Source organism: Alosa pseudoharengus, unplaced genomic scaffold, assembly GCF_046254945.1.
Source record: "Alosa pseudoharengus isolate Yale_2024_CS ecotype anadromous, Long Island Sound unplaced genomic scaffold, YU_APseudo_1.1 YU_APseudo_1.1_scf_17, whole genome shotgun sequence".
NCBI classification, from domain to species: domain Eukaryota; kingdom Metazoa; phylum Chordata; class Actinopteri; order Clupeiformes; family Clupeidae; genus Alosa; species Alosa pseudoharengus.
This window is the reverse complement of record NW_027468640.1, coordinates 12,903,140-12,925,639: the sequence shown is the minus strand read 5'-3', so window position 1 is coordinate 12,925,639 and position 22,500 is coordinate 12,903,140. Positions and strand designations below refer to the sequence as shown.

General features: G+C 43.2%; 1 protein-coding gene across 1 annotated transcript in view; it reads left to right on the top strand.

Annotated features, from left to right (window-relative positions):
• Nucleotides 1–22,500, top strand: part of LOC143127885 (phospholipid-transporting ATPase ABCA1) — a 267,356-nt gene that overhangs the window by 160,268 nt on the left and 84,588 nt on the right. Inside the window, exons 31-34 of the mRNA XM_076289598.1 lie at nucleotides 817–915; nucleotides 3,666–3,858; nucleotides 18,757–18,851; nucleotides 19,720–19,825. Coding sequence (XP_076145713.1) covers nucleotides 817–915; nucleotides 3,666–3,858; nucleotides 18,757–18,851; nucleotides 19,720–19,825 — 493 coding nt within the window. The remainder of the gene's footprint in view (nucleotides 1–816; nucleotides 916–3,665; nucleotides 3,859–18,756; nucleotides 18,852–19,719; nucleotides 19,826–22,500) is intronic.

Here is a 22,500-nt window from a genome sequence, read left to right as displayed (position 1 = left end):
GATGTGAGACATGCCAGTCGATGGCAAGTACTCACATGGAATAAAATTGATTAAACACCTTTTATATGCAGTACAGTCAATGATTTGTACCAATTATTGGAATGTGTGAAAAAAAAGTAGCTTGTTGCTTGCATCAGCTATAGTACCTTTGTTTGCTTTTGCTAATTTGCCCAACTGCAATTAGCAAAGGTAGATTGGGTGTCCAATAGCATTGTGCTGTCCAGCCCAATTCAAACCGACTCTCTCTAATTGAAACTCTGTGTCTCTGACTCTGACTGTCTGTGTCTCTCTAAACGATCCTTAACTACATTCTCAGCCACTTCCACTGGCCCGTAGTAGCATACGGTCCCCTCTGCTCCTCTCCTCCCTGCCTTCTACATCTGCTCCAAATCCAAACCAAAAGCTTTCTTTCAGGCAGTTTAAACGTTAGCATCATTCTTCTCCTTCTCCTCCTCCTCTTCCACCCCCCCCCCCCCCCACACACACACTTCTCCTCCTCCCCCTCCTCCTCCTCTGTTTACTCACTCAGTCAGTGGACTGGGCGCGGTGCCTGGGTGTGATTACTTTCGCCACGGCCCCCAAACTCACATTGACAGTTTGTGTCCTAGCTCCTCGTCTCTTTTTAATATTTGCCCAATCTGTCGAGACCACTCCCTCCCTTCCTTCCTCCTGCCAACATTTGTTTTTTTGTTCCAAGATGGTGGCCCCCATAATTAAAAAGATTAGCCGCTAGCCTCGGATTATGTCGGTGATTAGAACTCCTGTGTAATGGATGGGGGATCGGGCCGCCACTGACTTGACTTGATTTCATTACAGTGTGGATGAGCCCAACGTCACAGAGGTCTCGCAGGTAGCCAAGTCCTTGCTGAATGACCCCGGCTTCGGGACACGCTGCATGGCAGGCAACCCAATACCGTGAGTATACACCACCATGGTCACTTTCACAAGTTGCAGGACAACATGATTTATTTTTCTTTTCACCACTTTTGTCCTTTCTTACATTCGATTACATTATATTACATTATATTACATTACATTACATTACATTACATTACATTACATTGCATTATTAGATTGGATTAGGATTTTAGACTACAATATTTTTTTTTTTCTTGCTTTGACAATTCTTCTGTTTTGACTATCCTGGTTTGACTCCCATGCTAGTCCGGTGTCAGTTATTTCACATCAGTAGCCATCATCTTCCCACTGAAACTACAGAGAAGGAGGGAACCTTGAATTACCATCAGACTGATTTAGAAAAAAAACACATGTTGTTTTACACAAGATTGATGGCTGTTTGATTTATTATAATTAACAAACCATCTCACAGTCTTCTGAATGAGGGATGAGGAAACTATTTTTTTAGATATGTGAATCTGTTTCGAGTGCAGCTCAGGGGAACCTTGACAGTCTTCCTGACCTTGCAAAGATGGTTAATGCTTTCCGAATACAACATGCAAGGATCTTTGGTTTTATTCTTTAGTTTTTAGGACTGAATGAAAGTGTTTCTAGAGTGATTTTTCTTTTCTATTGAAAAGAAAAAAGATATTCAGAGGGTCTGGGCCATAGCCGTTTTCATTTTCAAAAGTAAATGTCACAGAAATGCAATTTTGTCGCTGCCATTCAGGACAGGACTGGAAGACAAACAGCAAGGGAAAAACTACTAGAATGCAGAACAGATATGTCAGACACCCCACACCTCCAGGTCAAACAGATTGGGATATCGTCTTAGTGGTCTTTTGTCCTCTAATCATCAGTTTATCTCTCTCTCACACACACACACACACACACACACACAAACACAAAGAAAACTTAGAAGTAAAAAATTCTCTCTCTCTCTCTCTTTCTCTCTCTCTTTCTCTCTGGGGTTTGTGTGGGAGGTAGTTGTATCCATGAAATGACACTGATCCTTAAAAGCCTCTCTGTAGCAGAGCTCGGTCAGGGTCCTGGTATCCTCTGGGCTGTGCTGTAGGCCTCCAGGTAGGGCTGCATCAAAAGGCTCTCCGTTAGTAGCCACTGCAACACAGTCAAGCCTCATTGGTCCCAATATGCTTCATCAAGCTGTTGTTTTCTCCCATGATGCAACCCGTCTGAAAAGAAATGTGCCGTCGGCATGACTCATCACCCCATGCCAATTTTTTGTTTGTTTCTGTTTTGTTTGTTTGTGTTCTCATGTTGGCCAGATTAATCTTATTACTCATATTTTTTTTTTTTTTTTATTCTTTTATGTCTTTTTTTCAAAATAGTTTACATTTGCAGCATGGAAGCAAATCAGAGATAGTTACAGTATATAAATGAATAAACAAAATAGTAATGCATTTAAGGATGAAATTATCCTTAAATATATATTTTCAAGAATAGTGTTATAGTTATGTTTAGATCAATGAGGCTCAATTGTTATGTATACATTACAACATGCATGCACAGTGCATTTAAACTAATATGTTATACACCCATAGGCTGTATATACTGTATAGAAGTACATACATTGCTTTCATTTTCCACATAAGTATATCATGGTATAACTATATATACAGTCTATGGTTATACCATGATATACTTATGTGGGAAATGAAAGCAATGAATGTATAGTCACTAAGTATGGAAAGCAGAGTTTTATAAAGTATGATTATTAACATGACCCTACTTTACCAGCAATAATGAATGGTTCCCTTTCTTTAGTTCAGTGTCCTCTATGATAACCTTACTTATCTGATTATAGCTCTAATCAAGGTCATTAAATGACGCTTATTCTACACATCTGAAGTGGAATAGCTAATTAACACATTGCAACTGTAATTCAAGGTGATTATATATGGTTTAACAATGATGTAATTGAAATAATTGCACTACATTACAGTATTTTCTTTCATTCATTCATTCATTCATTCATTTGTTTATTTGGTCTTTTAGTCTACCATGGCTTCAACCTTTATATTTCTTCAATACATTAATGTAAAAGTGCAACATTAACAAAGTTATTTATTCAATATTCGTCTGGAGTGGTTCATAATCCCTTAAAATAATGAAAATAATAGAGGCAAAATTTATAGGCAAGAAAAACCCCTCAATAATAATGCATCTTTTAAAACAGTAAACTGCCAATACAAAACATTTGGCATTTTATGGTGTTTTAAAAACACTATATCCATGTCTCTCTCCAGCTCTTCAGTATGTGAAGCTAATACAGTGTGAAATTGAGCCAAGTGAAGTGTTGCATGCCGACTAGTATATTAACATATACTGTAGCTTACATAAAGGACACCCAGGAAGGAAGTACCGGCAGCTGTACTGTTGGAATGATGGTGTAGGCAGAGTATTGACCCTTTCAACAATAAAAACAAAAACAATGCTTGAACGTTCTATTTGGTTCCCAATCTACCTCCTCTGCATTAAGATAACATATGGAATGTTAAAATGGAAGCCTTGTGGGGCCAACTCTCTTAGCTCTTAGCCTTGGTGTGTCCAAAAGGTTCCTGCCTGAAGTTGCTCTTCCCCTCTACAGATCTCCTGTGTGTCTGATGTCTAAAAAAACAATGTGCTCTTTTTGTCTAGAAATCTCCAGTTTATTTGATGTCTTAAAACAACATACTCTTGAGTCTTTCTATTTAGTAACCTCCCTTGTGTCTGATGTTTTAAAACAACGTCCCCCTCCTCTTCTCTAGGCATCTGCCGTGTGAACCTCAGAAAGCAACACACTGGTACACTCCTCCCGTGGACCCTGCTGTGAGTGACATCTTCGCCAACGGGAACTGGTCATTCGCCAACCCCTCCCCCGACTGTGAGTGCAGCACCCCCCAGCGGACCTTCATGCTGCCTGAATGTCCCCTTGGGGCTGGAGGACTGCCCCCTCCCCAGGTAGGTGGTAACCTGGCAACCAAAACTTTTTTGTTTTGTTTTGTTCTTTTTTTTACTGACCAGTCGGAGTCATAATCTCGGAACATGGCAACCAGATCCTTTGCTACCATATGCCCATTTTTCCGCTGTCTTTGTGTCCATCTCATCTCAGCTCAGTCGATTCATGCCCCCCCCCCCCCACCCCCCCTTTGCTTTTGTTTATACTGTATGGTAAAACCAGGGTTTAAGTCGGGGCATTTATGCTTGTACTGTACTTGTGCTCATCTTGCAACCCAAGGTCAAATCACTCTCTTACTAAATGTCCTAATGCTGGAGTATGACAACCTATTTTCCAAGTGCACATGTTGTATGCCCGGAGAGGTCAACGTTTGAATTGTAGCATTTCTTGCCGCATTGATCTGGCAACTCCAATAGAGATTTTGCTCCAGAGCCTTAATCCTGAAAAATGGCAACCCTCCTAAAAGCCTGTTAGAGCAAGCACACACACACACACACACACACACACACACACACACACACACACCACACTATGGCAATGTTATAGGATTAGTAACTTAACAAAACGCATGATGATCAACGTATCTGAAACATAAAAACCCTTTTAGCATTGGAAACTTTTAATCATGAAATATGACCCTCTCACATTCTAGAACGCACAATGTACATTACAGAAGGTCAATCAGACAGTGGGGTTCCAGAATTGGATTTCTATACATATTGGATGCATCAGCAGTACTTCACCATTTAGACTTGCACCTGGGTGACATTGCTCCTTTTGCTCCGGGGGGGTCAGACCACTGGAGTGCATCACACACTTCTTTCCAATAGGGGCCATTTTTGACCTTCGACCTCCCACTCTATCCTTTAAGCCATGGCAGGCTGATGTTAAAAGGCTGACTTAGCACTTTTAGCACCGAGGCGCTATGGGGCTACGGCTACGCTAATGCTAAGGCTCCAGCAGATGCAGTTGTTCTCCTATCTTCTGCCACTGTAGCGTAGCCCCATCAGCATAGAAATCAATGGTAATGCTCCATGCGTCATTACAGCTGCGCCGCCGCATACACGGCTGAGATGGAGGAGGTGAACGCTTGGCGGCTGACCCCTGGGGTCTTAATCCGCTCCGATCAATGGACCGAGAGCCCTACCATCCTATCCCGTGTGTGTGTGCGTGTGCGTGTGTGTGTGTGTGTGTGTGTGTGTGTGTTTGTATGCCTATCCATATTGTCTGTGTGTGGTCGTGGGTGTGTGTGTGTGTGTGTGTGTGTGTGTGTGTGTGTGTGTGTGTGTGTGTGTGTGTGTCGTGTCTGCGTGTGTGCGCATGTATGTGTGTGTGTGTTTGTGTGTATTTATTTGTAAGCCTATCCATCCCATTTTGTGTACCCCCACCGTAACCTTGCCTCATTACCCTTACATAGGGAGTGTACAGGGGAGGTGTGTGTGTGTGTGTGTGTGTCTGTGTGTGTCTGTGTGTTTGTCTGTGTGTGTGTGTTGGGGGGTGTAAGGGAAGAGGCAAATTAGGAGGCTGAGCACCTCTTTTGGCTCATTCCTAAATGGATTGCCTCTCATTCGTAAGCAGTGGAGGGTAGGGGTGGTGCGGAGATTGGGCTGGGATGGGAGATGTATGAGGCTCTGCATTGCCGTGAGCAATTACGTGGGGTGACTCGAGATGGTCTTTCACGCGTCTCGGCAGGGAAATGAAATGGCCTACATTTGCCTACATGATGAGAGATGTATGAGGAAAACACACACACACACACACACACACACACACACACACACACACACATTCCACTGGACCTGGAGTCGCAGTGGGAGAGAGCCTTGCATGTTTTGGTTTAGAGTTTGGGAAGTGTGTGTGTGTGTGTGTTGTCATGGTTTCTGAACATACGGAATGTTGGTATTATTGCATATGAATATAAATGATATCCACAAATGGATGAAGAGTAAGATAGAACTGAAATTGTGCAAACAACTGCTTGCACCGGGAGTTGACATTATGAATGTTATTTGAAATGTCAAATATGTTGCTTTAAACTGTGGATCCACTGTGTTTGCGATTTTTGTGCTACAAAAGGACTTTTTCTTGTTCTTACTGACAAACAGAAAAGCTGATTAGGAGCAGAACAGTATTCATTTTTTCCTCGCCTTTCCCATTTTTATTGATACTCTCTCTTTCTCTTTCTCTCTCACTCTCTCCCACACACACACACACACACTTTTTTTCCCTGAGGTGAATATTGTCCAAATTAGTGGAGAGGGCAGTGTTTTGATTTGACGTTGCAACAACACTGCTCTGGCCAACTGATTTGGGCAACTCTGTTTGCAGTGATGGATTATTTGCTTTAGGCCTCTAGGCCTTTAGGTCTTGCTTGGCTCGAGAGAAAATCAGTAATACTTTGTAGACGTGTACAACACTTAATTAAATGTGAACATTTTCAGAGTTGGAGACAAACACTAGTCCTTTTGTCTTTCACCCTTTTCTGGTTGTATTGTTCCCTCTCTCACCAGACCAATTATAATTGAACATTTTATTTAGCTCATCAGTATTTTTATAATAGGCCTACATCTAACATTACCATTGTCATTTTACTTAACCTGTCAGTGATTTTGACTTGACCTGCTCTTAGTTTCTCTCTCTCTGTCTCTCTCTTTGTCTCTACATCGTTCTGTGACATCTCTCCGTCAATTTCAGCCTTTAGTACTTCAGAAAAGATGACAGATGGTAGCACAGGAATACCTTTACTGTATGAGCCTGTAACAGATGGATGTGTGTGTGTGTGTGTGTGTGTGTGTGTGTGTGTGTGTGTGTGTGTCACAACCAAGGGTTAGCTATTGCATACTCACGTCCAAGATGTCCACACATGTTTGCAGTGGACATAGATTTTGATGAGAGACCACAATTACTGGAAGTTGTTTGTATGTTTATTTGATGTTCATTGACCCTCTTTGTATTGCCCCTTTATCATTTATGGATTTATGATTCATTATTTTATGGTAATAAATTACAAGATACAGTGAAAGGTAGACATGCAGTCTTGCTTTGCTAGAGTCTTTTCGGTATGTTCGGAATGTTTTCGTTATTGGACTGAATACAGGCAAAGTCCTTTTAGGCAAGTCCCTCCACTCGGCGGCTTTTTGGGCAATCGTCGGGCATCCATTTCGGCAGAAATGCGCGTGCGCAAGGCTTCACGACACCAATCTTGCTCCAGCGGCGAGATCACAACACATGATTGGCACGATGTCTTCACAACACACCATATGATTGGCTCAATGTATTCACACCACACCACATGATTGGCTCAATGTATTCACGTGTCGACGTTTTGCTGAGGAAGGGGTGGGATATGTGTAGACAACGGCCATATTGGCGTTACAAACTAACCCCATGCATTTCTATGGAGGATTTTTTGAGTGCTGTGTCTCCTCATTAGAAAGTCTCTGATACAGGTGATTCCAAATGTAAACGTGCATCATAGTGAAGCTGATACGTGTTTATCAGAACAACGCTTATCGGCTTCACTGTGTCCTGGTATGCTGCAGTGGAACTGAATCCCCAATAGGATACCTGTTTGGCAATGTGTGCCATTGGGGGTTTTGTGGTGGGTTAAGACTCCACAGAAGCTTAGATCAGGATGTGGCGTGATCTCAGTTTAACCTTTTGACGACACGGCAGTGATGAGCGGTGTCAAACATGAACGGTGGGAAATGTAAATAAGTCCTAGACTCCTAAGATGGCGGCTGTTAAGTGACATTTTCCCATTTTTTTTTGTGCACCAAGAGGCAGTGCTGCTTGCTCAAGGTGTAACATATTTTGCATACATTTGCACTGCAGTAGCAATCTCACTTGAAAGAACTTGTGATTCCCCCCTACACACACACACACACACACACACACACACACACACACACACACACACACACACACACACACACACACACTTCTGCAGTGAAGAGTTGGGAGAATCGGGTGCACAGGTGTTTCACTGGGTGCCTTGTGTGTCTGCTGTCGTGTGTCTGAAATGTAGACAGAATGTCAGAGAACTACAGAATGTCGGAAAACTCCCACATTTTTATCACTCTTAATTAGGTTTTGTGTGAACACAGCCAAAGTTAAAGCATTGCCGCTAGCCTTTGAACACAGTTCATATTGAATACTACTTTTCTATTGAACATTGAAGCTATTTTTGTCTTTATTTTTTTCGTTGGAAAATACAATTTCGATGTCGGAATGTTAGGGAGACATGCTTGTAGAAAATGGGTTCATAACTTACATCGCTGAATGTAGGGCTAAGGGATTGGTCATATTCTGAGAAAATGTTAATTTCTCCGATAGGAATACATAGACACTGGACCTCACCCTAGATTCCTAAATGGGCGTAACAGCTTCGAACCCCACGTCACAGCGTGCCAGAATTTACCCTCTCACTTTATCAACCGTCTCTGGAGGCACTGAATGTGATTTACATAAATGAGAGCAAAAACATAGAGGACGATACTAAATAAAATCCATTAAAGGACAGATAATAGTTAAAGAAAATATATTACATAAAATAAAGATAGCATAATTAAAGAAAGTATAAAAGAAATAAAGGCAGCTGCATTTAGAGGCTTTGGTGATTTTGACATGCTCTGATGTTGTTTGGAACTCCGAAGTCTCACTTGGTTAAAGCTTTGGAGTGCACACAGCTTTGGATTGTGATTTAGATTGTCCTCTTTTACGCAGCATGTAAACATTTAGTGCTGCTGCTTGTGTGTGTGTGAGTGTGTGTGTGTGTGTGTGTGTGTGTGTGTGTGTGTGTGTGTGTGTCTGTATGTGTACACTTTCATCAACATTCACACCTCACCACCTGTCTCCACGGTAACCCTGTCTCACTGAAGCTCTCCAGATGACCTTGTCCTTGACCATCTCCCAACATCTCCTCCTCCATCTCTCTCTCTCTCTCTCTCTCTCTCTCTCTCTCTCTCTCTCTCTCTCTCTCTCTCTCTTTTCATTCACTTGCCAACCCCCACCTTCCCTCTCTCCCTCCCACTTGTTCTCTCTCCATACATCTCTTCCTCCTTCTCCCTCTCCATACCCCTTCTCTCTCTCTCTCTCTCTCTCTCTCTCTCTCTCTCTCTCTCTCTCTCTCTCTCTCTCTCTCTCTCTCTCTCTCTCGCTCAGGTCAATGATTGGCAAGCCAGTTCTAAGGATGTGCTCCACCTAGTGACAGGCAGACAAAGGGGCGCAGACAGGAAGGAAGGGAGGACAAGAGACTGGAGAGAGAGAAACAGAGAGAGAGATTGAGAGAGAGAGAGGCAGAGAGAGAGAGATTGAGACAGAGAGAGAGAGAGGCAGAGAGAGAGAGAGAGAGAGACAGAGATAAAGGGAACTAGATGTACTGCAGAGCGGTAAAAAATATGACCGCCGCCCAGTCCAGCACATTTTTTCCACAAAAATAAATCACGCTGAAAGGCCTATATGATTCTAACTGTCTCACTAAATTGCATTATCCACACTCAATTCTCACTGGTATCTGCTAGACAACAAGTACCAAAACATGATTAGTTCATAGCCGGCGCCATTACATTTCACATGTAAAATTCATTTTATACAACCCCACCCCCATCTTGCCTGTTCATAATTCTGAGAAATTCTTGAATTGTGTGCATGTGTGCGTGTACACGTTTATGTTTATATGTGTGTGTGTGTGCGTGCTTGTGTGTTTGCCTGTGTATGTGTGTTTGTGCATGTGCATGCATGCGTACATATGTCTACTGTGTGAGTATGTGTCATAAGTATGATTACTGTGAATGTATGTGTGTGCGTGTGTATCTGTTTATGCACATGTGTGCACATGGAATGGGTTAACATGACCCCTGGAGGCAAACATACATCCTAGGCCCTACGGTTCTCAAGATATTCACAGAAAACTGTGTCTGCCCTACCCTCCTTTCGGGGGGTTCAGTACAGCGGGGGGGCTACAGATCAAAACGAAAAATGATGGTTCCATGCTATCCATGTGGGGTTACATGCCCACCAAGTTTCGTGTACCCCGGTCTTTCAGTGTCCCGGGAATCCTTGTTGGTGTACGGTCACTAAATGTACACATAAATTATTTTATTGTAAGGCCCCCCATGAACGAAAGTTCACAAAACTTGGCATGCATTCGGAGGGTGTCATAATGATCCTACACTTTCAATTTTGTGCAGTTTTGACCATGTCAGCCAGAGATATTGTGATGAACACCTAATTTTTTGCTTTTTAATTTTTAACTAGGTGGCGCTATACATGAAATAAGTGGTAATGGGATGGGTTGACATGCTCCCTTAAGACCAACATACAAAAAAAAGGTGGACCTCCTAGGCCCTACGGTTCTTGAGATATTCACAGAAAACTGTCTCCGGCCACCTACAGGCCAGTTGGTGTATAGTAACATAAATTAATTTATTGTGTGGCCCCCCATGAACAGAATTCCACGAAACTTGGCGTGCATTCAGAGGGTGTCATAATGATCCTACACTTCCAATTTCGTGCAGTTTTGACTATGTTAGGTCACAGATACCTGCGATTACAACACCTCATTTTTACTTTTTTGTGTTTAACTAGGTGGCGCTATACATGAAATGAGTGGTTATGGAATGGGTTGACATGGCCCCTTGAGATCAACATACAAAAAAAAAATGGTCCTCCTAAACCCTACGGTTCTCGAGATATTCACAGAAAATTGTGTCTGCCCTACCCTCCTTTCGGGGGGTGCAGTCCAGCGGGGGGGCTACAGATCAAAACGAAAAACGATGGTTCCATGCTATCCATATGGGGTTACATGCCCACCAAGTTTCGTCTACCCCGGTCTTTCAGTGTCCCGGGAATCCTTGACGGAAATTTGGACATACGAAAAAGAAAAAAAAAAATCTGACTAAACCTATATGACCGCCGCTTCGCTGTGCGGCGGTCATAATAACAGACGGATGGGGAGGCCAAGCTTGTCATCAAGCTGCTCTGATGGAGAGCGTGGCTATTCTTGTCTGTACCATCTCGCTTACTTCCCCTTCGTGGCCTTTCCCTCATTACTATTCTTGTTGCTTCCCTTAGTGTCACCCGACTCTCCTTCTGACTCCCTCGCTTGCTGTCCCTCACTCTCAGACTTCTTTTTCTTTCTCACCCACGGATTCTCTTTTACATTGAAACCCATGCTCTCTATCTCTCTCTCTCTCTCTCTCTCTCTCTCTCTCTCTCTTTCTTTCTCTCTCTCTCTCTTCATGTCTGTCGGCCTCTCCCTCTTCATTTGTCTCTCTTTCACTCACTCCGTTCTTGGTAGTTCAGCTGCGTCTCCCGAGAGACACGGACACGATGAACTGAACATCTTGCTGAGACGGCAGAGCTCCATGGCTCCACTTCGCCTCTCCTCCGTTCCTCCTCTCCTCCCCTTCGCCTCTCTTCCACTCCTCCTCTTCTCTCCTTTATTTATCCCCCATCCCTCGTGTCGTCTAATCCTCCTCCTTATTCTACCTCTCCAGTTGACATGGCTCTATCATAGTGAAGCCTGGAGGAAGTTTGCCTCCGTGTGGAAAAGAGGCCAGGCTGTGTTTTTTTTTTTTGACTGGAGGATGAGAGAGGCGCATCTCAGAAATAGACATATCACATGCTTGTGTCAGCATCTGACTTGGATTAGTAGGTTGTATGTATTTGTGTTGCAATATAAAGTATAATATCTACATATAAAACATGTGCTATGAAACACTTAATGTATTGTGTCAAAGACATAAAAGAAATGCTTTGTCTGCACATAGGCTAAAAGGCTACTAAATCCCAAACCAAGTATACACTGATATTTTGTAATGATTTTTTCAACAGCACATGGGGATTTAACTGTATTGTAAAGTCGGTGTCGTTTGGACGGAGTGCTAGCCTCCCAGAATGCAATGTGTGTGAATGCTGGTTTGTGTAATGTCGGTTAGTGAGTGTATTTGCGTTTACCTTGTCATGTATGTGTTAGCTTGTGTACTTTCTTTAGGTTGTACCTCATGTGTTTTACCCGGTGTATTGTATGTGACTACCCTGTTCGTGTATCGTGCTTGTTTTATTGACTTCCCTTGTGTTTCCTATGTAATGGTGTCTTGGTCCTGGTCTATGTGTTTGGCTGATTCCCGCTTCCGCATAAACCTTTGATTGGACAACTGTGTGTGTCGCTATCAAATCGTTACAGTATTTAAATACAGTTATTCATATTTTGTATCTAAATACGTATTCCAGAATACACCTATTCAGTTACTTCCAGATAATTCAAGGTAGCGTTTTAAACTGGAAGTAGGCTATAGAGACATTACTTTCCCTAAGAGATAAAGGCAAGAATGTAGGCTATACCTGAAATGTATACATATAACATTATGCTCAGGAACAAAGTGTATCTCTTGGTTTTAAGCAATTCTAATCCAGCTGTCAACATTAAGCTTTGAAAATAAGGGAGATTTCCCAAGTTTGCTATCCCTCTGCTAACAGCAAGAATTCTACAAAACGGTGGCACTAGCTAAACGAGGTGTAAAGCTACATGTAGGTCTAACATGACTTTGCATACAGAGTGGTGTCAAAACGTGCCCTCACAACAACACCATTATCTTAAATAACCTCTATTTATCTTAAATTTTACCCAAAGGTCACCTTCAAGCAAGCAAAAGGATGCTTTGAAAACATCTGTTTCACAGGGAGTAGCAACAGGACAGCAGTGGCCTACAGGCCGGTGACCGGGCTAAAGTTATGAGAGTATTAAAATTGTAATACACCAAATTCTTTGACATATTTGAAAAAAATTAAATGTAACAGAACTGTTACTTTTCCTGGTAACTACCGTAAAACTCCAAATAATAGCCCGGGCTTTTATTTTCCCAAATCGCCAAACTGCACCGGCTAGTATTAGAGACAGGCGAACACACTGAATGTCTACCTATATGACTAGGCTATCTGATGACAATTACGGATCATCATTCATTTAGTGTTGAGATCTTGTTCATTGAGTGAGATACAGTAAGATCCAAATAGCGGGGATAGCCAGAATAGATGAAACACGATTTAATTAAACGTAATCGAATCACACTGAAAGCTCATATTTGGCACTAGCAAATAGCCTATATCGGTCCTTTGTCAAATACAGTTGCATTATCAGCCCTGACCAAAACCGTTCAGGAATTATTTATGCAAAAGTGGAACGTGCTTAATGTTTCATTCTCCCTCCTTTTCGGCATGAATGAAACAGCATGAGAGAGCATGAACCATATTGTTTCTCCCGTTTTGTATTTGCCAAATTTGACAACAGTCTACATTCAAATCATAGCGAACCGTTCTGGTTTTGTTGCCAGCATAAAAATAAGCTTACCATCGGCCTATCCGCAAATTTTAAACACAAGGGATGAATTGAACGATGACGAAGTGGGACATATAGGCATAGTTCATATTGGAAAGTTATACAATTTGGAACTCTAGCTTTTCCCCACCGCAGTCTTTTAATGCCATCTAATCATAACGTGCGCAGTCTGTGCCATACTTAAGCCCAAATCACACCCAAGATTCGCAACGAGATGAGCAGCAACTTGATGCAACATTCTAAAACCTTGCAACTGTGACCAGACATGTGAATGCTTTGCGACGGCTTGTAACGACGTGCAACATCTAATTCACACTGCTGTAAGTAACCTCCTTTCTATAACGGTTTCGTGTCATTGCGAATCTTTAAACGGACGATCTGACGGGTTTTAGAAAATTAAATACAACCCGAAACTAAAATCAGACCAGGCCACTACTGGAGACCGGCCTTTAACCCAAACCTGTAGCCACGCCAGGCGTTTAAAAGAGACAGGCGTCTCTTAGGGACTCGGCGATTATTTGAAGTTTTACGGTAGTTACTTTCATAATACTGTAACTCAGTATCTCAGTTACTTTTTGGGAGAAGTAACTAGAAACTGATTACTTTTTCACCGTGCCTAACACTGATCATGATGCATTGCCACTATCACTGATTTGGTAGTGGCAATGCATCTGCCAACATTTTGGACATTGTTGTGTGTTTATTTTCCAGTATATAAAGATGGGAAATTGTGTGTGTGTGTGTGTGTGTGTGTGTGTGTGTGTGTGTGTGTGTGTGTGTGTGTGTGTGTGTGTGTGTGTGTGTGTGTGTGTGTGTGTGTGTGATAATACCCCTATCATGGTATTATGTGGAGTTTGCTTACCTGGATGAGAGTGGATGGACCCACACACACTGTGTCAGTTCAGTCCTGTCAAGGCCACCCAGCACATGTGTACCTCTATTACTTTGACCTGGAAGAAAAATGCAGGAAGGTGGTTGGTGATGAATACACCATGACACAGTACTGACACACACACACACACACACACACACACACACACACACACACACACACACACACACACACACCACACACACACGGAAGCAGGCAGAGAGGCAGGCAGTCTTTTATCTTTTCATCCTGTACGTTGCTAGAAAAGGGGCACTGCTGAAGAAAAAAAACAGAATAACCCTGCAAAGACTTTTTTATATTCGTCTAATGAATGTTCCGTTTCCATGGTGACAGCACGCAAACATAATCCCATTATGAAATCGGAGTGTATTGACTCAATTAATTACCTGGTGATAAATTTAACCTTCACCATTGAATAGCTATTTGTTTTCTGAAGGAGGGCGGTAATGGCTCATCTCTCCTTCTGCAGAGATGGAGAGAAACAATCAATGGAAATTGTAAACACATTCCAGATCTTTCTATTTCACTGTTATTTTGTAACACACAAGGGGTGATTTGTTTTTGTTTTTCAGAACCAAAAAAAAAGAAAAAGTAATTTTAAAATGTATTCTTATGTTCTATACTAAGATAGAGGAAAGCAAACTAACTTGACAAGATGTTATTCATGTAGTGTTCTCTGGTCTGTTGAGATGTGATTCTACTCTGTATGTGCAACTTAATTCTGTTATAAATGATTATTCCGCTGCGCGTTGGGGTCTATACATTATCCCTTACATAATAGAGTACCGTGAGACGTTCCGTTTCCATGACTGCAGTGTCACTGGATTAAAACAAACTTTCGAAGTGGCATCAACAGCATATAGCGTTTCTACTTCATAAATTGATTTAAAAATGCTTTAAATGATTTAAAAAGGCAGCAGCTTAGCCACATAATACGGATTCCCTGTCAGGTGTAATAATAAGAAACAAAATTCCAGTGGATATTTCATGTTATATCAAATGCTGACCACTATGGTCACCACTATGGTAAAATGTATTTGTTTAGATCCAGTGAAATTGCTGCTTTGACAATGCTATGTTATGGCTTCGGTACTCCATTGTTTCTTTATGTGTTTTTGCAACATTTTCTTATCACTGATTGTGTGTTATCAGTGAAATGTAAGAATATTGAGGCTACAAAGTGCATTAAACAGCGAAAATTGACCCAAGGGTGTTTTTCTGCATTAAAACACATCGAATAAGCCGTGGAGACAGTATTTTTCGTTGATCAACCACTGCAGAGCTTGCTCCAGTGTACACTACAGCCCCAAGTCGCAAACAGTGGATAAGCTAAGGGCCATGAGCAAAACGCTTCCCAAATAGCATTTTTTAATACAGTAATATTGTTCAAACCTCGTCAGCAGCTTGCTCAAGGTCCCTACACATAAAACGAAGCACCAACAACGTAGCTAGCGTACCCAGAGTACCGCGGGTCAATTTTCGCTGGAATTACACTTTAATTTAAATGTCGGCCAAAGTGCAAAGTCTGTCAACGAGCAAAGTTCTTATGCATGATCTGTAGTTATCATGTGGCTTGTCAGAACATGGAGATGACTCATCAGTGTTTGTGCTTAAGGTCTTACCCATAGTGCTCTATTGGCTAATTTATTTAGAATAGCATTAGTTAGGCATAAGACTCTGCTCATTTGAATTGGGGCCCAAAGTCTAAAGGGTGCAAATGGAATTATCATTTATGTGGCTCTTGGTAAGAAACCCAAGATGTTCTTTTAGAATGTATTTCTGGCCTAAACACAAATATTATGTTTACATGTTGTGACCTTCATCACATGATAGACCACACACACACACACTGGGTGCTAGAAATGGATTATCATGTATCAGTTTGTTTACCTCTAACGGCTCTTGGGGCTCCCAAGAGATGCTCCCAATGTTTTTTTGTTCAGGAAGTTCCAAACCATAAGAAAACACCCTCCCCCCTCCCTGGCTTTCGGAGGGCAACAGCTCAGCCAGGGACGTTCACGCTCCGCAAGGCACAACGGCTTTGTCATGTCTGGCCTGGACTAAGACTCCCGCGGATCAATGTTGGTCTAAAATGACCTGTCCGAAGCAATAATTTCACACAGGAGAAAACAAAACGGACAAGGTTGTTTTGACAAGGCGTGGGAGCTAGCCAAGGCGACATAATGATTTTTCCTTTACCCAACCCCACCCTTCTTCATGTTCGACGGCCAGACCTGAAATTACTCACAGGCTGCAGTTGCAGGACACTGACACTAGAGAGAGAGAGAGAGAGAGAGAGAGAGAGGTAGTGGTAATGTTAGGGAGAGAAAAAGAGAGAGAGAGAAAAACTCTCTTTTGCTTTGGAGAAAAACCAAAAAAAAAACAATTGAAACCTTTGATAAAACTAATGCTATTTTCACCAGTTAAAAGAAAGTACCCCAAAGTCCGTCATTAACAGGAAACTCTTCCCCCTCTTCCACACAGTCTCCTGCTGAACTCAGGGGGTGGCAGGAAGGGAGAAGTAGAAGAAGTTGGTAGTTTGCAAACGCTGAAGATGCTTTAGTTTGGTTTCCTCACTGCATCACTACTATACCCAGAGTCTGCTGTTAAGCACCTTACACATACAGTAGGACACAACAGCAGCTGCACTCTCAAACCCATTATGGCATCAAACAAAGCGCAGCACAAGTGCAGTGCATACCATTTCCTGTTGCAGTGCATACTGCTTCCTGTTGCAGCACATGCCACTTTCTCTTTCTCTCTTAAAGCCCCATTACTCTCACTCTCCCCTAAACCTCACTCCCATCCGGGTCATCGCATTGGCCTGGGTTCGAACCCGTGACTTTGCAGCACTGGCTACTATTACACAAGCAATCCACTCATGGCTTTATGTCAGTCATAGACTATGACTGCCTCTGGCCCAAAGGCAGACTCTTGTCTATATAGGATGTACCATAGGCGGTGCATACTGTATGGAACCCTAAGGGTGAGTATGTTCATACACAATCTGCCCTGAAACGCAATGTCTCCGGGCACCTCAGCAAGTTCACCAGGTTTGAGCTGCGTAAAAAAGTGTGTGTGTGTGTGTGTCCTTAGTGTCTGCTCAGAGGGCTGTTTCAGCACACACACACACACACACACACACACACACACACTGTCTCTCCTAGGACTGCTGCAGTATAGAGGGGAGGCCAGTGTGCTAGGATTCAGCTATAACCCTATAACCTTGGAGCATACAATTATGCACAAACACACACACACACACACACACACACACACACACACACACACACACACACACACTCACACACACACACTCAGCAGGAGGTGACACACACATTCTCTCTCTCTCTCTCCCTCTCTCTCTCTCTCTCTCTCTCTCTCTCTCTCTTACACACACACACACACACACACACACATACACATATATACAGTATATAAAAGCAGAGTGAGAATAATAATGGGAAAAGTTTTCGATGATTTACTGCACTCCCGCAAAATTAAATATGTGCGTAAAAATAAATATGGAAATGATTAAAGTAGTGTTCATAACTATAGTTCAGCTGGATGTTCTGTTAGGCAGCATTACATAACGGGGTTTAAGCATAACTGATGGATAGCAGGCCTATAGCCTATATTATTGTGGTTTACGTGGGTTCAATTTGTTCCTGCTGCTCATTGTCAAAACTCGAAATCGAAAGCATGACAGAGGAAGAGGGCACCAGGCTAGGCCTACTGTACTTCAGTTGTTAGCTTACATTCAGAACCAAGAAACTGACATCTGGAGGTGTGTGTGTGCTCCTTTCGTGAGACAGAAAGAAAAGCTGAATAGGCTATCCCTCCTGCATGCGGACTTTAGCGGGTGGGGTAATTTACGAGATAAAAGTTGGTTCCGTTACGCCTGCAGAAACTCATTAGTTTCTGACAGGGCTACTCGACCAGGGTTCGACCAAGGGAAAACAGGTTCTGGGATGGTGTTTGGCTCGGGGTCATGGTGCAAAGGACCCTAGGGTGAAATTACTCCGAACCATCGCTTTACGTGTTCGCCCACCACTGGGCTGCTGCATCTCCTTAATTGCGTGTTTGAGTTTGCTGATTGGTACCACATGCAGTGTGTGTGTGTGTGTGTGTGTGTGTGTGTGTGTGTGTGTGTGTGTGTGTGTGTGTGTGTGTGTGTGTGTGTGTGTGCGCGCGCGCGTGTGCGTGTGTGTGTGTTAGTGTGTGTTCATGTCCGTGCTTGTGTGTTCTAGTTTGCCTATTGGTGGCATGCACTGCTCCTAATTGCTGGGGCCTTGACTCGGGGGCTGGCAGCGTTGCTCCAGGGTTGCGGGGAGGATTTGTAAATGCTGATTCCCTAATTGACAATCATGGCTGGTTCAGAGGTCCTCTCCCCCATGCTCCTCTCCCTCACACACTCTCAAGTCCGCCGCTTAGACTTCTCATCTGTGTTGCTGTACATGCTGCCGAAAAGTGTCTTGGTCGGAAAAAAACGTGACGAGACTTTATTGTCTGTGGATGGATTTGTTTTTGATTCTTGAAATATTTCACTTCATATTACTACATACTTCACATGTTTGATTTTTATTTTCCTCCCCCAATTTATTTTATTTATGTATCTGTTTATGTATTTATTTAATCAATTTATTTATTTATTTATTTATTTTACAGAAAACTCAGATCACAACGGACATGCTTCATGACATGACTGGAAGAAACATGACTGATTATCTCCTGAAGAGCTACGAGAAATCCGGCAAAAATCGGTAACTTTTTCACCTGGTTCATCCCAAATCGATGGCATTCAATAATATACAGCAAAACTAGTGGAACGGATGATAAGAACATCCTTGTAGAGTTAGAATTAGTAGAATTCCATGGCCTTGTTCACTAATTCACAGCGTAAGGAAAACGACTGGTTCTGTTTAAAACAGATGTTTGAGTTTTGAGTGGTCTATAATTAATAAGATCATGCTTACACCCTCTGAGTCCTAACCTGATCTTGATTTGGTTTTCCCAACAAACTTTAAAGGTATGGCGCAGTCTAAAAAACATACTAACCGATTATCTTAGCATAGGTCGTGTGTCACAGACATCATCAGCTGTTAAGGCCCATATGCCGTCTTCAGATAATTTTATATCATTACTTTTATCCTCTTTTATGGGAAGTTAAATTCAGTTAAAGTCAATTCAGTTCCATTCAATTTACTTAGTGTGGTGGCGTATGCATATCTCTCAAGGCGCTTTAAAGAGTTGTGAACTTGATCACCCTTGACCAAGCACCAAGGTGACAAGGCCAAGGAAATATTCCTTTATAGAAAGAAACCTTGAGTAGAAACATAAGCTCATAAGAGGGGGCCTATCAGTTTGAGACCAGATGGAGCCCTCCTTACACACCAGGATAAGCATATTAGCATACTTACAAGATAGGTATGTAATACGGTTAAGCATATTAGCATACTTATAAGATAGGTTCTGTATGTTATACGTACAATGCATAAAAATGCTACACGCTGTAGGTAGCAAATGCAGTGGAGAATGACAGAGAGCAGAGCAGTGGTTTTAGAACAGCTTTTACCCCACATCTCTCTCTCTTTCTCTTTCTGTCTCTATCTGTCTATCTCTCCTTTCAAGGTATGGAGGGATCTCAGTCGGAGGAGAGAACTCTCAAGTCAGAATGAACGAGTCAGAAATTGCCACCGTTTTCGAGGATTTGCGGAACCTTTTCAATGCCTCACAGGTATGGGATTGATATGCAAACAGCCCACAGTCAAATTACCAGATGTCACAATGAGTCAAACCTGCTGATTGAAGGTCCAGGAAGTGTGATAGGAAATATTTGTGTGTGTGTGTGTGTGTGTGTGTGTGTGTGTGTGTGTGTGTGTGTGTGTGTGTGTGTGTGTGTGTGTGTGTGTGTGTGTGTGTGTGTGTGTGTGTGTGTGTGTGTGTGTGTGTGTGTGTGTGTGCGCGGTGTGCGTGCGTGTGCCAGAGAGAGTTTTGAGTGTTTTCAAGTAAAAGCATTTTCCGCCCAGACCGCCAATATGGGTCATGGGATTTGTTTACAAGCCATCATAAATAATGCATTTCAGTAAACGCTGGACAAATCCATCCTGAACTAGTTTTGCTGGCCAGCCCCTCATGTCATCTTTGGGGCTGTCTTTATTCCTCTTTTTATTTAGCTGTTTCATTTTAATTTTCAAAAGCACATTTCACCACATCTCCATATGTCATATCTTGAGCTCTCAAAAAGCTGTGTGACCTGTGTTCCAGGTGTCCATGGTAACAAGCAACAGCTCCCTAGAATGCATTCTATCCATTTCCCCTGTTTTTAACTTACTTTCTCTCTCTCTCTCCTCTTTTCCTAAGCTCACACATTTGTCTCTCTCCTCTCAGCTGACCAACACTTACACATGCATGCATACACACACTCACACACATACACACACAGACTCTCTCTCTCTCTCTCTCTCTCTCTCTCTCTCACACACACACACACACACACACACACACACACACACACACACACACACACACACACACAACACACAAACACTCTCTCTTCAACACAGTACACACAGAGATACTACACAGCACACATACACATACACACATACAAACACACACACATAGACACACACATATATACACGCATACGCACGCATACACACACACACACACACACACACACACACACACACACACACACACACACACACTCCCACACACTCACCTGCGTAGTCCCTCAGTGAGGTTCTGGTGAAATACACTTGGTCATGAAATTTGTACTCTGTAGGGAAGCGGGGTGATTCTCAGTGTATGGTACCATCAGCAGATTACTCTCCTTTAGTACCTCCAGGCTCTCATTTGGGCCAACGCCTCATCTCTCTCTCTCTCTCCCTCTCTCTCTCTCTCTCTCTCTCTCTCTCTCTCTCTCTCTCTCTCTCTCTCTCTCTCTCTCTCTCTCTCTCTCTCTCTCTCTCTCTCTCTCTCTCTCTCTCCCTCTCCTGAACCATCCCTTTATTCCAGCTCTGATTCCTGTTTGCCCTTCTCAGCACTCCAGAACTCTCATTCAGCCCCTTCAGGGCTCATCAACCCTCCTGACCATCCTCCAGCCACCCCTCCAGCACAATCACACCGCATCTCCAACCTGTCCTCTCAACTATCCTCCCCACCCAATCCACATCCACCCTCCCAACTATCCTCCCATCCACCCTCCTGACTATCCTCCCCACCCAATCCACATCCACCCTCCCGACTATCCTCCCATCCACCCTCCCGACTATCCTCCCCACCCAATCCACATCCACCCTCCCGACTATCCTCCCCACCCAATCCACATCCACCCTCCCGACTATTCTCCCCACCCAATCCACATCCACCCTCCCAACTATCCTCCCATCCACCCTCCCGACTATTCTCCCCACCCAATCCACATCCACCCTCCCAACTATCCTCCCATCCACCCTCCTGACTATCCTCCCCACCCAATCCACATCCACCCTCCCAACTATCCTCCCATCCACCCTCCCGACTATTCTCCCCACCCAATCCACATCCACCCTCCCGACTATCCTCCCCACCCAATCCACATCCACCCTCCCAACTATCCTCCCATCCACCCTCCCGACTATCCTCCCCACCCAATCCACATCCACCCTCCCGACTATCCTCCCCACCCAATCCACATCCACCCTCCCGATTATCCTCCACATCCTCAATCCACATCCATCCCCTCAACCATCCTCCCCATCCAATCCGCATCCACCCTCCCGACTATCCTCCCCACCCAATCCACATCCACCCTCACGACTATCCTCCCCACCCAATCCACATCCACCTTCTCGACTATTTTTCCGCGTAATTCACATACACCCTCTTCACTATCTTCCTACACAATCCACATCCATCCCCTCTACCATCCTCCCCATCCAGTCCTCATCCATTCTTCTGACTATTCACCCTCCAAACGATCCTCTCATCCACCCCACATTCATCCTCTCTGCTCACATCCACCCACATATTCGCTCCGACCCACATATTCCCTCCGATTTAAATAATTTCCAAATGACCCGATGGATCTTATCACTTCAGTGAGGTAAAAATAATTGTTGTTGACGAAGTCACCGCTGCCCACCCACAGCACAGAAAAGTATAGTTATAGACATCGTGTTGTAGTCATTACAGTGATAATAATATGCAGGCTCTTAGAAGATCTTCTACCACAGCAGGTATCTATCACTAGCAGTCTTTTAGTAACCTGACTCTCGCCAGATGAATTTCGTTCTGCCTAGCTCCACTCACATCCATCTGGGATCGGTTCCGTTGAGAGTGATTTCAGCACGAGATTGTATGGTAGAGCCAATCAGGACGCAGGGCGGGAGTTTCATAGATGTGACGTAGCGTAGAAGCGACTGT